Source organism: Lepidochelys kempii, chromosome 18 (assembly GCF_965140265.1).
Source record: "Lepidochelys kempii isolate rLepKem1 chromosome 18, rLepKem1.hap2, whole genome shotgun sequence".
Classification (NCBI taxonomy): domain Eukaryota; kingdom Metazoa; phylum Chordata; order Testudines; family Cheloniidae; genus Lepidochelys; species Lepidochelys kempii.
In genome coordinates, this window is record NC_133273.1 from 16,415,844 (window position 1) to 16,430,910 (window position 15,067).

General features: G+C 52.9%; 1 protein-coding gene across 11 annotated transcripts in view; it reads left to right on the forward strand.

Moving 5' to 3' along the window:
- Nucleotides 1–15,067, forward strand: part of AGRN (agrin) — a 224,539-nt gene extending 209,472 nt beyond the window's left edge. For 6 of the 11 annotated variants that reach the window (XM_073316432.1, XM_073316433.1, XM_073316434.1 and 3 more), the window contains 7 exons: nucleotides 587–674; nucleotides 3,006–3,029; nucleotides 5,415–5,447; nucleotides 7,065–7,289; nucleotides 8,075–8,178; nucleotides 11,787–11,990; nucleotides 14,160–15,067. In XM_073316432.1, the coding sequence (XP_073172533.1) occupies nucleotides 587–674; nucleotides 3,006–3,029; nucleotides 5,415–5,447; nucleotides 7,065–7,289; nucleotides 8,075–8,178; nucleotides 11,787–11,944 (632 nt within the window). In that variant the 3' untranslated portion in view covers nucleotides 11,945–11,990; nucleotides 14,160–15,067. The remainder of the gene's footprint in view (nucleotides 1–586; nucleotides 675–3,005; nucleotides 3,030–5,414; nucleotides 5,448–7,064; nucleotides 7,290–8,074; nucleotides 8,179–11,786; nucleotides 11,991–14,159) is intronic. The other 5 variants (XM_073316437.1, XM_073316438.1, XM_073316442.1 and 2 more) reach the window with 2 other exon arrangements.

The window sequence follows — 15,067 nt, forward strand, 5'->3', positions numbered from 1 at the left end:
CAGCCAGCTGGAAGCTCTCAGGCCACGGCTGGGGTTTTATTCTTGTTGGTGCCATCCATGTTCCCGGGCAAGGGTCTTCAGGTCATGTGGCCTGGCCGTGCTCTAGAATTGCAGGATGTGACTGCGTGAGAGCAGCGTGCCCTGTGGCGGTTAGTGTTTTACACGACGTACGCCAGTGAAAACGTTGCCCACTGAGTTAACAAAAGGAAGTCCCGTTCTCTGGCTCTCCCTATGCGTTTTGAGTCTGGACTGTGTCATCTGTCCCCACTGGAAGCTCCTTGGGGCAGGAACGTGGTCTTTCGCTGTGGCTTTGTACAGGAGCAATGCACTCTCCGGCCCCAAATTGGCCTGACCTCTCTCTGCACGCTGGCCCCCAGTCGCTCGAAAGGTGCGTGAGCCATTGCAAACCTTTCCAAGGACTTGCTCAGGGCATCAAGTTCGTAACACACCCCAGGAGCAGGCGAGTTTGCCAGGTGCCCTCGACCCGTCGGGAGCACTCTGTGCCTGGCCGGTTTATTATTGCTCTGTGGAGATACACCGATAGTGTCGTGATCCCTGCTTGTGCTTCTCCTCTCCCCTTCCCCAGTGATCATCGAGAAGGCAGCAGGCGATTCAGAGGCCATTGCCTTTGATGGCAGGACCTACATGGAGTACCACAATGCTGTGACAAAGAGGTGAGCTGAACTGAGGTTTGGGGAGGTTAAATCAAAGCCAGGGGTGGGGAGGGGAGGTGTTGGTGGGAGCTAAGCCAATAGCACAGAGGAATGTGAATCAAGCGCTCAGACCAGGGGTAGGCAGAGCTGGGATTTCACCCATCACCCTCTCCTGGTCTGGTCTTTTCCTCCCCTTCAGTCCCGTCCCACAATACACGCAAATGTGGACATTTTTGCTCATGAGTTAGGTTGGTAGCTTCCCCGCTCAGCCAGGCCGGTAGCTGCTGTCTGGAGGTCTGGTGCATATGCAGTCCCTAAGCTGGGCGGGATCCACTCTCCGGAGTTACTGGCCCAGATCAAAGTCATCTGGTCTGGGTGTGAGTCAGCGCCCAAAGGCAACAATGTGTTATGACATCCAGAACTGATCTGGGACTGTACCCTGAAAACCTAGCAGGCTGAGGGGAGCGAGAGGGTCCTGCAGCTTCGAGGATGAGTGACATCCCCCAGCCAGTTTGGGCAGTCCTAAGGGTGCAGAATAGCGAGAGTGGGAGCCCTGTCCCTATCGGGAGCTGCCATGTAAACTCTCCTGCCATGAGGGACCTCTACAGCACTGCTACCCAGCTCTCCCAGGGGCCTGCTCCCCATCTTTCTGTGCTCTCCTATCTCTGTATGTCTTGGTCTCCAGTCACTGTCAGTCTCCTTCTGTGTCTGTCTCCCTTATGGAACAGACCCCTCCCTCCCCTCCCCGTTTCCCAGATTTGGCTGTGACACCAGGGTTCATGGTTTAGGGGTTTTCAGATCCAGGGTTTAGGCTCAGCCCATCTCTACTCTCTGCTCTGGAATGGGGGAGGCCAGGAGGAGATCCCAGGACCCAGCAGTGCTGCTGAAAACTCTTCCTGCCCTGCCCACTGCTTTTGGCTACCTTAAACCAGGCTTCATTTCTTGCCAGCTGTCAGAGACTGTCCCAGGCCCTGGCCTGCACCCCAGAGGCCGATATTTTACTGTATAACTGACTAATGGGTTACGGGGCTGGGGAAACTGTAGGCTCCTTATTGTAAATTTCCTATCATCATAATTGGCTGGCTCCCAGTGATTGCTTGTGATGTAGCCAAACGTCCATCAGGGACTGCAGGGCCCAGGCTCCACTGTGTGGGTGGCCGGAAGCCAAATCCAAAGCCAGGTTTGCAGACCTGAAATTCATAGATTCCAAGGCCAGAAGGGACCATTGTGATTGTCTAGACTGCCCTCCTGCAGAGCCCAGGCCGGGGAACTGCCCCACAATAATCCCTAGAGCAGAGCTTTTAAACAAAACATCCCGTCTTGATTTTGAAATGGTCAGTGATGGAGAATCCACCACAGCCCTGGGTAAATGGTTCCAGTAGCTAATGACTCTCACCATTAAAAATAGATGCTTTATTTCCAGTCTGAATTTGTCCAGCTTCAACTTCCAGCCATTGGATCGTTAGACCGTTCTCTGCTAGACTGAAGAGCCTGTTATTAAATATTTGTTGCCCACGTAGGTACCTGTGGACTGTAATCAAGTCACCCCTTAACCTTCTCTTTGTTAAGCAAATGCTTAACACTGATGTTAGTGCTGTCAATCCACAGTGTCGCCGAGCTCTCCTCCCACACAGGAATTTCAATTGGCTGCCACAGGCTGGGCTTTGGAGAATTTGTTTCCATTTAATATGCTGTGGGCCAAATTCAGATCTCAGTTACACCGCTGAGTCCCAGGGAGCAGCCAGGATGTAGCTGAAGGCAGCATTTCCCCTGACAGCTACATCCCAAACGTGGGGGTCAATTCTACCCTCAGTTCTGCATCTGCCACCCCATTGAAATGGATCATTTGAGTGGGGTTGCGAGGACCTAACTGAGGGCAGAATTGGGCCCTCTGTTTTCAAGCTGATGGTTTAAATAACTCTCCTGGGACCCTGTCGTTTCTCTCACTGGCTGTTTATGCAGCGATGCTGCTGCTAGGGGCTAATAACAATGCGCCGTCAGCTGGGCAGTGCTGCCCACCTGTGGCTGACACTGTGTGACCCCCACCAAGCCCCCAGCAATGATGGACTTGTCTAATCCACAGCAGGGTAGCTCAGCCTCTGGTTTTATCCACGGGGCATCTCAACTAGCTTCCTAGGTCTTCTTCAGCCTCATGGTTCCTGGAGCTAGTCCAGTTAGTTCCCAGCTCTAGGGACCATTTGGCATCTCTGGAGCCAGATAACGAATGACTCTTTGCCCTTTTCCCCACTCTGCCTCCCCGCCTAACATCCCCAGTGCTAACATCCCCGTTGCTTGTTGCTCTTTGTCTGTCTGTCTGTCTCTTCTGAATGTCCTTGTTTCTTTGTTTTCAAGCCAACTGACCAATGAGATCCCAGCGTAAGTAGATCACACACACCCCTCCTCACTGTCCATCATCTGCCCTCCACCACTGCACATAGATTGCCATCCGCCGCCCTGGGCTTCCCCCCATGACCCCGAGCCCCGTTCCACGCAGCCAGATAGCGAGCAGTGTTTGAGGGGAGGACAGCTGCCGAGAATCTCTCGTCCAGCACCTGGGAAGAGCAGAGCTTTGTCGTGGGCACCACTTGTGTTTCACTGGTAGGGTTAGGTGTGGAGAGAGGAGCTAGGGGCTGGTCTCTGAATCCAGGGCTGAGACGCTGGCCCCATTGACGTCAATGGGAGCTTTTGCCATTAACTTCAGTGGGGCCAGGCTTTATGCCAGTGGTGTGTGTGGGTTAGCTCCACCCACGCAGATGTGTTTGGGGCAATGGGCATGGGGGCTGGGGGGAAGTGAGTGGGAGATCCTTTGTCAAGGATCTCTTCAGTCAGCAATGAAGGGGTTAAGCAGTGAGCAGGGTGGACCCTTTGGGAGCCTGATTCTGCACTCACTTGTACCAATGTGAATCCGGAGTGAGTCCTTGCAGTATAAAGCTGGAGGGAGGGTGTGCAGAGTCAGGCACTGAGATCCTGCCACCCCAGGAAACGTGGCCCAGACGCCCACTGGGTAACATACAGGGAGGGCTCCTTGGTGCCAAGGTTTGGCTGGGAGGGAGGATTCTTCTCCAAAGTCCTCTTGACAGCTGCTTATTTGCTGGTTGTCTGCCTGGCTGGGGAGCAGGAGTGGGGGGTACCTGATCCCTTCGAAGCAGCAGTGGCTCATCCAGTCACATTCTCTATTCTGTGTGTGTTCGGAGGTGGGGGGTGCAAGCTGTCTGGTGCATCCCCGTCCCACCTCATTCTCTCCAGGCCAGGGATTGGAAGGAGGGCTCGGAGGCTGAGAACCTGCATGCATGCATGTCTGCACTGAGGGAGGGGGAAAGCAACGCAGCCTGACTGATGCTGCATGGTAAGAGCAGCCCGGGGTGTCCTCACAGGAGCCTGGCCCCTCACCAGCTAGATGATGTGAGCCCCACATATCACAGCCGCCTTCCAGCTAGCAGCATGCCGAGTCTCTTTGCCATGCAGCTGGAAGCCTGGCTACCCCGCTGTGCCAGGAGGAGCCAGGCACACCTCGTAGGGTGGTGGAACGCTGCTCCCTCTCTGCCCTGCTCCCTCTCGGTGCGCTGCCAGGAAATGAGAAAGGGTCACTGCTTCCCGGCTCACTTGGGGAGCTGTTCCACAGTGGTGCAGCCAGTGCCCACGCATCTGGGCATCCAACCAGCAGTGGAGCTTAAAGCTTCTCCAGCTGGGATTTGGCAGTAGGCACGAGCTGGCACTACTCGGGGCTTGCTCTGCAGGGTTGCCCATCAGGGCTAACGGCTAGAAACCAGATTCTTCTGCCTCCGTATGTAAAGGTTGGAGGTGTGCTGGCCATGCGGAGCTGTTGCTAATGACACAGTTGCCTTGCTGTGTCGTGCGGGGCATGAACTGCCCTTGACTTTTTTTATTTTTTACTTGTTGGAGCTGATTTTAGTGCTAGACCCTGAGACTGGCCCCTCATGTGAGCAGGACAGCTGTCGTATGGGATTTCCCCCACGCAGCCCTGCCAAAGTGTCCCAGCCCTGACCCAGAGTTTGCTCCACAGCCATTCAGGCCTCGGCCACTCATCAGACAGCCACCAAGGGGTCCGATCTTGCTGATGCAGACACCTGTCTTTGACAAACCGTACCAGATCCACCACTGAAGGCCTATTAGGTGGAATCTGCAGCCACTCTGGGCTGGACGCTAACTGCGGAGCTCGAGGCAAAAGGCTCCATCTCCTATTGCCCATCCCCTGAGCCGGGCAAACCCTCTCTTGCCCTGTGTCAGGCAGTCTGCATTGGACAGTTTGAATCTCGGAGGGGTTTCTTGATGCAAATACCTACCAGTAGCAAAAGCAGCTGTGTAATTAGCAGAACCCTTGCAGCACCCTCTCTGGTCCTGCCTTGATAGTACCTCGCCACGTGCCCTCCCGCCCTTCGCAGGCTGCCTTTAGAGTATCCACAGCAAAGCTCTAGTGAAAGTGGAGGCTGAACATTCAGTGGGCTCCGCATTCCTGCGTGCGTCAGATATGCAGGGATCGTGCCATGTCCCTGCTTACCGGAGTCCTGAGAGTTCACCCCGGGGGTGTCAGGAAACCCAGGCAGCCCCAAAGGATGTTTGATTCCCCACTTCAGTTCCCTCTAGAGACTGTTCCCCAGGCTTTATGCTCAGGGTGAGAAGCTGCCCTGAGCCAGGCAGAGCCATGCACCGCACCCAGGGCCTTCTGTGAGCCAGGCGGGTGGTTTTCTTTTTTCTCCTCTGGCGCTTATGGCATGCCTCCCCTTTCTTCCTGCTTCTAAGTCCTGAAGCACTGGACTATGCCCTGGACCACAGGTGAGTCTCCGCCAGGCTTTGGCTCTTGTGTCTCGTGCCTCTTGCGCTCTGGTGTTGCTGCTTTGTTGGCCTCTCTGTCTGTCGTGCGTGTCTGAATGCTTGGCTTTTTATTGATAAGGGACGATGGTTCGCAGCCTGCGAGAGCCTGAAATAAAGGGAGGGCGGGGGGGGGGGGGGGAGCCCATACAGCACAGAACGAGGACTCAGGAGATGGGGCTACAGCTCTGTGGCCTGGAGCAAGTCATTTACCTGCTCTGGATCTGCCTTTCAACAGTAACTCACCCACCAAGCAAGCGCTTGATAGAGCAAATGCCCACAGCTTAGTGGGGAGGCTGGGTCATATCGCTGGTGATGCGGGCTTCACCCAGAGCTGCCATCTGGCTCTTTGGCTGCAGTGTCCCTTGGGAATAAAATGCTCTCCCTGCGGCTCTCTGTTTTGTCTGGTGTTCTGTGTGCACACGCGTCAGCGGCAGCCTCCTGGGAGAACAGAGGGGGAAACCCAGCATTTACAGCCCACTGTAACCCCAGTGGCAACGTGGCCAGTCACCCAGTGCTGTAGCCAGTGGCAGGAACTGGGCCGGGGTATTGTATCCCGGCCCAGGAGTGACCGAGTGGAGATGTGGATTCTGATGGGGGACAGTCTGGTCCCAGTAATGCACTGGTTTTAGGAGGAGACTCTCTGTTGTCCCAGGTGCAAAGTGCAGCCTTCCCCCGCCCCAGTTCCCATCATGCCTCTCTTCCCTGGAGCCACGCCACACGGGGTGGGTGTCAGTCCGAGTCACTGCGGGGGTTCAGTGACATTGGAGAAGCCTGATGGTCTCGCCATTAACCCTTTGGTGCTATTTCTGGATGCTCAAGAAGGCACTCTGACACAGGGCCACTCCATCGCTGCTCCCTGCTGGCGTCCTGTGAGTCAGGCCAGTGGGCTGGGCAGAGGACGACCCTGGGGCTTTGGGGGTGAGGGGGCAGAGGTGTTGGGGGGGTCCTTCCCTCGTGTGTGGCCCCAGCAGGCTGATTGCTGTCTCCTCTGGCCAGTCCCAGGGAACTTGCTGGTGGAGGGCAAAATGGCACCAGCCTCAGCTGAGTCCTCCCCAGGGCACTTCTAGTCCAGCTGATGGAGCCTCCTTTGTACTGAACTCGCCCGGCTCAAAGGCTGCTGTGCGTGAAGCCGTGTTCGAGAGCAGAATCGGGGCCTGCCCGGCCCCCCTCCCCATCGTTCTCCAGGGCCTGCATACCAGCCCAAACCCCGGGCAAGGCTCGTGAGCCTCGGACCTTTTGCAGGGGCCAAGGTGGGGCCGAACCGGGCTGCTTCTCCTCTCATCCCATTTTGCAAACAGCACATCAGGCCTTGTGAATTGCCTGTGCCTGAGACCCATCGCGTCCTGCAGATAGGTGTATAACCCCGCCACACATCCACCCACGCTCCCCGTGCCTATTCCAGAGGCTAGGCGGGGGAAACCAGCCAGAGCAGCGACCTGCCTGGAAGCAGAGGAGCATGCTGCTTTGGCAGGCTGGCCACCTGCCTCTCAGCCCGAGTGGGGGGCTGCCCATTGCTTCAGTAGCCCCCTTCCTGACTCAGGCCTGTCTTCCCTTCCCCCACCCGGCCCCTCGGTGCAGCGAGAAGGCCTTGCAGGAGAACCACTTTGAACTGAGCATCAAGACGGAAGCCACCCAGGGTCTGATCCTGTGGAGTGGGAAGGGGCTGGAGCGGTCGGACTACATCGCCCTAGCCATAGTGGACGGTTACGTGCAGATGACCTACGACCTTGGCTCCAAGCCGGTTGTCCTGCATTCCACGGTGCCAGTGAACACGAACCAGTGGATCCAAATCAAAGCATACAGGTGAGACGGTTTGGGGAGGCAGGCGGCGAAGAGGCATAAGGGCTGGCGGGGTTGCAGACAGTGTGCTCACAGCTGGGCATGAGCTGGGCTGGGTCACGTCTCGGGCACCTGAGTCATGGCCCTGGAGCCAGGCCCCACGGTCTCCATGGGTCACTGAGCCCTACAGATAATAATAGAGGAGTGGTATTCGGCCAATGTGGCATTGGAGGGGTGCATGCCTTGACTTGCCTGCCCTAGATTCTAGGAAATGCGAAAGGGGCAGGCTCAAGGAAGTACTCCCGGTCCATGCCTTTTATTTTAGCTGGCTAAGGGCTTGGAATTCTGTTCGTGTTGAGCCTCCCATGGGTTTTATTTATATTGGTGATGAGGGGAGTGGTGAGCTGCTCGCATGGCTGGAATGCCAGTGGTTTCTGCTGATGAGTCTGGAGGGAGTATTAGGAGGCAGGGGCTGTTGGAAGAGCTTTGTCTGGGACATCAGCTTGCAGCAGGACCCCGCCCCCCCCCCCCCCCCCCAAGGGCAGGCTGAAGGAGAGAGCTCACCTTGCTTGTCGTACCAGCCTCTCCCAGGAGGAGGCGCTGCAGGGGATAGTGCAGGAGTGCTGGCTGCAGATTGCGATGCCAGTCCTGGCAGGAGAAATCGAGGCCTGCAGGGGTCCAGAGACAGCACAAAGGGCAGGGGGCTGATGCACGGTGATGGAGCCATCTGCAGCTTCCCTAGTCAGGCTAAGGCAGACCGCTGCTCCAGGCCCCTTTACTGAGCATCCCTCTCTGTTTTCTGGGACCAGAGTACACAGAGACGGCTCCTTGCAGGTTGGCAACGAAGCCCCCATAACTGGTTCTTCCCCTCTTGGAGCAACTCAGCTAGACACCGACGGAGCCCTTTGGCTGGGTAAGTTGAACACGGGAAGAAATAATTAAATTCCCTTCTGTGTCCCGGAGTGGAGAGTCTCAAAGCCCCCAAGGAGGGTTAGACACTCACTTCCCATTAACCCCAATGGGAACTGAGTCCTAAATCCCCGAGTTGTCTGAAAATATCAGCCCTGGCGTAAATCTGTGTGATGGGCCACAGCGCCGTAGAAGGTGATGGCTGCTTTGTGCCATAGGCACGGCTGTACAGTTCAAGGGATAGCATGTTTTCCTCTGTAAATCTCAAAGGACTGGACACAAGTGGATCAGCATTTAGCTCCTTTGACAGCTGGTCTAACCAAGTACAGAAATTGTAAAGGCAGCACTGTGGGTTCGCCTAGTGCGTGCCTACCCCTTAAAACCAAGCGTCCTATGCCCCACTTCTCCTGTGGAATCTGTGGCAGGCCCCTTGCAGTGCCTGTTAAAGGAACATTCTCCATACAGCAAGGCAGCATCCTGGTGGGGAAGGCAGCAGGAGAAGTTGGTTTCCCCACATGTGCCAGAGATGTCAGTGTAGTCATGTCCACGTGGGAAGTCGATGATGGAAATACTCTCTGGCCCAGGGCTTTTTCCGCCGGCAGCTTCGCTGACAGAGAACTGTGTCCCGATTTCAAATAAGGGCTTCTTTCTTAAAAACAATTCACTACTTCTGCCATTGAAAACGGTCTCATGCACGCATGAGTATCAGAATGCCCTGCCTGCCGTTCCAGTTGGGGGGGAGGGGGGGCAGAAAGTGATTACGCTGGGCAGAGAGAGGGAGAGACAGAACTGGGCACTGCCCAGGGGTGTCCTTTCAAGGTCTGGGTGGCTCCAGTTCAGCGAGGTTTTTAAGCCCATGTATAACGTCAAGCATGTGAGTGGTCCCATTGATGTCCGGGGGCGACTCGTGTGCGTAAAGTTCTGCACATGCTTAGTTTCCTTGCAGAATCAGGGCCTGAGTCTCCACGCGTTCGTAATCAGTTTAATCAAGCTCCTCAGACAGCAATCTCGGTGGCTGGGACACTCAGCCCCAGGAGCGTGAAGACACGACAGTTACACACACACACACGCATGCTCTCTCTCTCAGGGTACATCTACACAGCCAAAAAACCCCACGCAGTGCGTCTTAGAGCCCGGGTCTCCTGACTCAGGCTCGTGGGGCTAAAAACAGCAGTGTGGACATTTGGGTTGGAGCCTGGGCTTCAAGCCCCTGCCCCCATCACCAGATTTCAGAGCCCTGGCTCCAGCCGGAACATCTACACTACTGTTGTAGCCCCACAACAGAAGCCCGAGTCTGTTGATCTGGGCTCTGAGCCTCACTGCCGGGGGTCCACTTTCTCTCCCTCTGTCTCGTGCCCGTAATGCAAACAAATCAGCCTTATAATGCGATGTGGTGACAAACCTACCTATGGAGAGGCTCTTCCCCACCCCGTTATAAAAGGCAGAGACAGAAGGCAGTGAGGTCTGGAGGAATTAGCACTGGGTTGGGAGTCAGGAGGTCTTGAGTTCTAATGTCCAGTCTGCCCCTCACTCATTGTGGAGCCTTGGGCAAGTCCCTTTGCCTTTCCATCTCGGTTCTCCAGCTATAAAATGGGAATCCTGCTTGCTCTCCTACCTCCCGGCGGTGTCACAAGGATTAATTCGCCGCTGCCCATACAGGGCTGTGAACATAGAGGTGATCTAAAAATAGTGCTATTCTGGGGCTAGAATCCTGGTTCCCAACTCTGAAAGCACTTACTGCTGACAGAAGAGCTCTGTTGGGTATAGAAGCATGGGCACAGGGTGACCGGCCTGTTAAAGGACAGAAGGCTCCATATTCTGCTTTCCTCCCCAGGCGGGGAAATGGATCCTGTGCCTCAAGCAGGCCTGTGGGATAAGTCAGGGAAAACCCTGGACAACAAGAGAGGAGGAGAGGCCTGGGGGCTGCAGGCAGCAGAAGGCTCCTGCAGGAGACCCTGTGATACCAGGGGAGAGAAGACTCCAGCTAGATGGGGCTGGGAGCAGCCTGCCAAAGCTGGGAAAGGCTCCAGGCTTGTGGGGCTTGCTGAAGAACATGGGTGGATAAATATCTTGACTCTGGACTTTGAGGGCTCCATTTTGAATGGTCTGCAATAATAAAGCAGAGAGTATTACTGGCCAAGAGAAAAAGCTTGTGAGCTATTGATTGAGGAGCCCAGAAGAAAGGGAAACTGAGGCAGGGATGCTGCAGGGCCACCCCATGCCAACGGGGGCGGTGCTCTGGAGGCAGCGACCCTGCTACAAATATCCATGTGTCCTTATCAAGATGCAGCCTGTCAAGAGAAGATAACCTACAGGCATATAGACCTATGGGGCCAAATTCTCTGCCGGTGTCAAATCCAGTGGAGTTGTGACATTTGGCTCGTTTTTTCCGATCCTGCCCCCACTGAAACCCACGGCAAAAATGTCTATTGACGTGGGTGAGAGCAGGACTGACCTCAGAACCGTTTGTTCACATCCGTGGGGGCAGGACAGGGTCCAAAATGACCCACAACAAATACTATTAACCCTGCCTAATTACACCCGATGGTCTTCAGATACAGCCCCTGCAAGCGCTCTCAGCTTGGAGACGCAGCAGCGAGCCGTTAGCTCCCATCGTTCGTGTGCTAGCATCAGACTCAGGAGACCTGTGTTCAGTTCTCTGTTCCACCACAGGGTTTGGGCAAGTCCCTTAGCCTCTCCGTATCTCGGTTCCCCATCTGTCAAGCGATTATAATTGCCCCTCACAGGGGTGTTGGGGGGTCAATACGTTAAGGATTGCGGGGTGCTCAGGTTGTAAGGGGAGGTCTTCAGTTAAATGGAAATGGTCAACAAGAAGTGTTTTTTGATGATCTGTGACAAAGAAGCAAGGTGACACATTCTCTCCAGCCTTTGCAGACACATCCACCATTAGAGGGAAGTAGTGCCATTTTTGACTCTAGTCAATTTCCCATGCCAAAGTTATAGGAGGGTTTCCTAATGGACAATGCCGCCTTTAAGGATGCGGTGGCTGTATCCCCTCTATCGTTCGTCACCATGGGAGTTAAGAGAAGGGCCATCAACAGAGCTGGTTGGAAAACCAAAACCTTTCTCACAAGAAATTCTGGTTTAAAAAAAAAAAAGAAAAGAAAAAGTGTTTTCCCACTGAACCTGTCAGGTTTTGTTTTGAATCAACACTGCAACATGATTAATTTTGTTTCCACTTAAAATGCCATTTCACTGCATTCTCACCTTCAAACAAAAAAGAAACAAAACAATATTTGAAGTCTAACTGCCGATATGAAATGTAAGTTTTCGTTTAAAAAATCCCCTCCAGGAAAAACTAATTTTTTCCCCGGACTTGACATTGACTTGCAAACAAATTCAGTCTTGACAAAACCAGCCAGGAAAACTTTTCAGGTGAACCCTTTCAGTCCGCTCTAGTAATTAACTCTTAAGCTTCATGGCATCAACTACTCCTTGCTGAGGGGTCAGGAAGGAATCCCAGCTGTTCAGCACCGCAGGCAGCATTGCACAAGTGCCAGGATGGAGAAAGTCACTATCCTGTGCAGCTGCTCTAGACAGATGGGCCCATCCTCTGTGCCCCACCTGATCTTTCCATCCCATCTCTTGCAGGGGGAATAGAGAAGCTCGGCGTGGCTCACAAACTGCCCAAGGCCTACAGCACCGGCTTTACTGGCTGCATAAGGGACGTGATAGTCGACCGCCAAGAACTGCACCTGGTGGAAGATGCTTTAAACAACCAGACGATATTACACTGCTCAGCCAAATAAACCCCCCAGGAGCCCTTCCTTCCCCTTCCCCCTCCTGCCTCTTGCTGTAATTATTTTCTATTTTTGTAAACTTATTGCTTTTTATATTTTGGGGGGGGATGAGGGAGAAAGGGGGAGGAAAGACCTGTTGTTGTTTTTTCGGTTGGTTATTTGTTCGGTTGCAGTGTAGCCACATCGGTCGGACTTTGCTCAAGCAGCAGCCACATAGAACAAGCCCTGAACCAAGTCTCCAGGAAGTGACTGAGGAACAAACCCACGTAGCCTCCTTCATTGTAAATGTCATTAATACTTGAAGCCTTTCCCCCACTCCCCGCCTTATTTTATTTTTTGTTGGTTCTTGTTCATTCCCACGAGGGGGAGAAAAACGAGGATCGCAGCGCTGGCCAGACCTGCGGCCTTCGGGGAATCCTTGCTTTCTGATCTCAGGCTGTCCCCACACTCTGCTTCCTTCATTCCTGGCTGAGCGGAGAAGCAGTCATTCGGGGGAGGGGAACACCATGTTGCATTTGGGCCAAGATCTACCAAGTCTTTTCCGGGCTTCGTATCCATCCCCTTCTTTCCTCTCTGTCAGTAATGGCAGTGTGGGAGGATCTCAAGTGGTTTTCTCTGGGATGCTCTGTGAGGGAACGCTGCTTGCTGGAAGATGGACCAAGCTCAGCTCATAGCAGGTTGGAAAGCTCCGCTCTGTGGTTGGCTCGTGCCTCCTTGACAACTCGCTGGACTCAAATTTTTTTTTTTTTTTATCAGTTTGGCTGAGGAGGGGCAGCAGCTTCTTTACGTGTTAATCTCCTCCTGGATGCGTACAGAAGCAGCTGGGAAACCTATTTCCAGGCTTTATTTTTATCCAGACATGTCCCAACTGCCCACTTGGCCTCGCTGCGCTTTCCAAGAGTCTTTGCTGTTTACCAAAACATGCCCTCTCTTGTGCCAGTGAGAACGCTGCAAAGTATGTTGGATGTCCGGGCTTGATCCACTGAGGGTCACCCATCCCCAATCTCCTGTTAAGTCAACAATATTTGAGGGCACAGGCTAAGGGCCCTTTTCCTCTGTAATCCATGTGAAGCACACTTCCCTTTTCCAGCCTGTCCTCTATTTACAGAGATGATGGTTTTGGACCAGCTGTCCTAAGGATTTCTGCTTACACGCCTTGAAAGCTAATGGGTGTTTGGCCATTGACTTCATGTTTGTACAACAGCCAGCACAATGGGGGACCCAATCCTGGCCAATGCCCATAGACACAACCATGATACAAACCATAACTTCAATGGGGAACAAGATTTGGCCCTTACTGTACAGGCAAGAGACAGGGTTGTAGGGTTTTTTGGTTTTTCTTAAAGCTATTTTTATTTTCCACAATGCAAATCATTCCTTGTAAAAATTTGCTACGATGCAAATACTGTAACGCCAGCTCCGAACCCAGTGTGTGTGTGTCGATTTACATGTACGCATTGTATGCAAACACCGATTCTCTTGTTAAGGGAAAAAAGCCCCCAAGGCTGTTTAAGAAAAAAGGACCAAGGTGCTGAAAAAGACTGGCCTGCTTAGGGTGACCAGCCGTCCCGATATTATCTGGACAATCACGATATAAGGGGCTTTGTCTTATATACACAACTATTTTCCCCTCCCCCTGAAAAAAAAGTGTCCCGATTTTTCACCCTAGACCTGCTGTGTTCAGTTTCATTGTCTGTGGGAAGGACTCACCGATGCTCTCTAATAGGGTACATCTCCTTTCTTCCCCCGAGCTAGGCGGGTTTTGCTTTACTGTGTGTAAAGCACATTTTATGGAGCAGGGAGCATGAATTTGCAAGATCCTGCCTCTTATAAGTGATATAAGGTTGTAGCGAAAGGTGCCACCATTTGGCAGTTTTCTGGCCTGCCTGCTGGTGCTCCCTCCCCTCGAGAAAATAACATTTCTCCGGGCTGAACTCTGAGCCAGGAAACCCAACTGCTTTTTGTGGGGTGAGATCTGAAGGCAGGTGAAGCAAAGGCAACCGACATACCTTTTAAAACCACGTTTTTTCCCCTCTTCTAAAGCAAGGGTTCTACTTCTAAAGTCAGACCAAGTCGCACCAGGGACGCCTGGCCTAGAAAGTGTCCCAGGCCTCAAAAGATGCCATGCCTTGGGCTTGTGATTCCCTTTCTTTTGGGGTGGGGAAGAGGCAGGGGGGTTGTTTGATATTCCTTGCCTGATGTGTTTCTTCTTTTCCCTGCCTAGCTTTATTTACCTGATCCCGCTTAAAGAAATAAAAAACTCCATCCCGCCCGACCAGTCCTTGTTTCATGTCCCAGCAGGCAAAACATAGATGTATTTCTCCCAGTGGAAATCTACACCTACTGTCCGGAAAAAGATCCAGAGTGGTTAGTGACTCAGTGGGGGTCATGGCCTTCTGAGAGCTACAATGGAGATTCCAGTGTTTTCTTGTGTGTGGCAATACCGCATTTTAAGTGGTGACTGTAAATAGATTGTGGGTCCTGTTGGAGAGTAATGTGATTGTGTCGTAAAGCAAACTGACTGCTGGACTTTAAGCACATGGTGTAGGTTGCCAGAGGCTAACTAGGACTGGCAAGGTGGAAATGCAAAACTCTCCTGCTGTATTTTAGCTGGACAGTGCAACCTCCTAAGCTGCAATTAAGGGCTGACGATTCCAACTTGAGGGAGAGGGGTGCGCAGACAGGAAGCTGCTAATTTCCCAGAATGCCACTAAAATGAAGCCAAGGTCACTGCAAAACAATGCACTGTCTGCTTTTGCTGGGGCTTGGAAATGCCTTAAAACAAAACATTGTGTCCTTGTGGTCAAGCTTCTTGACCCAACATCAGATTCAGCAGCGCTCCCTAGAGGCCGTGCACTTAACTTCGGCTTTATTTTCAACAGCATTTAGAACTCCTGTGTACAAAAAGACTGAGTTTTTTTAATTTTTTTTCAACTTTTTTTTTTTTTGGTTGGCTATTTTTTTACAATTTGTCTGTCCACGTGGCTTCATTTTTAGGGTAAATTAATGACGATTGTGAACTGCTGTATGAATTCTGAAGGGCAATGCACAGTAGAGGAGCAGCATGATATAACCATTACTAACTTGTGTCTTTCGTCAATCACCATGAAATAAAGTTTGAAAACAATTAAA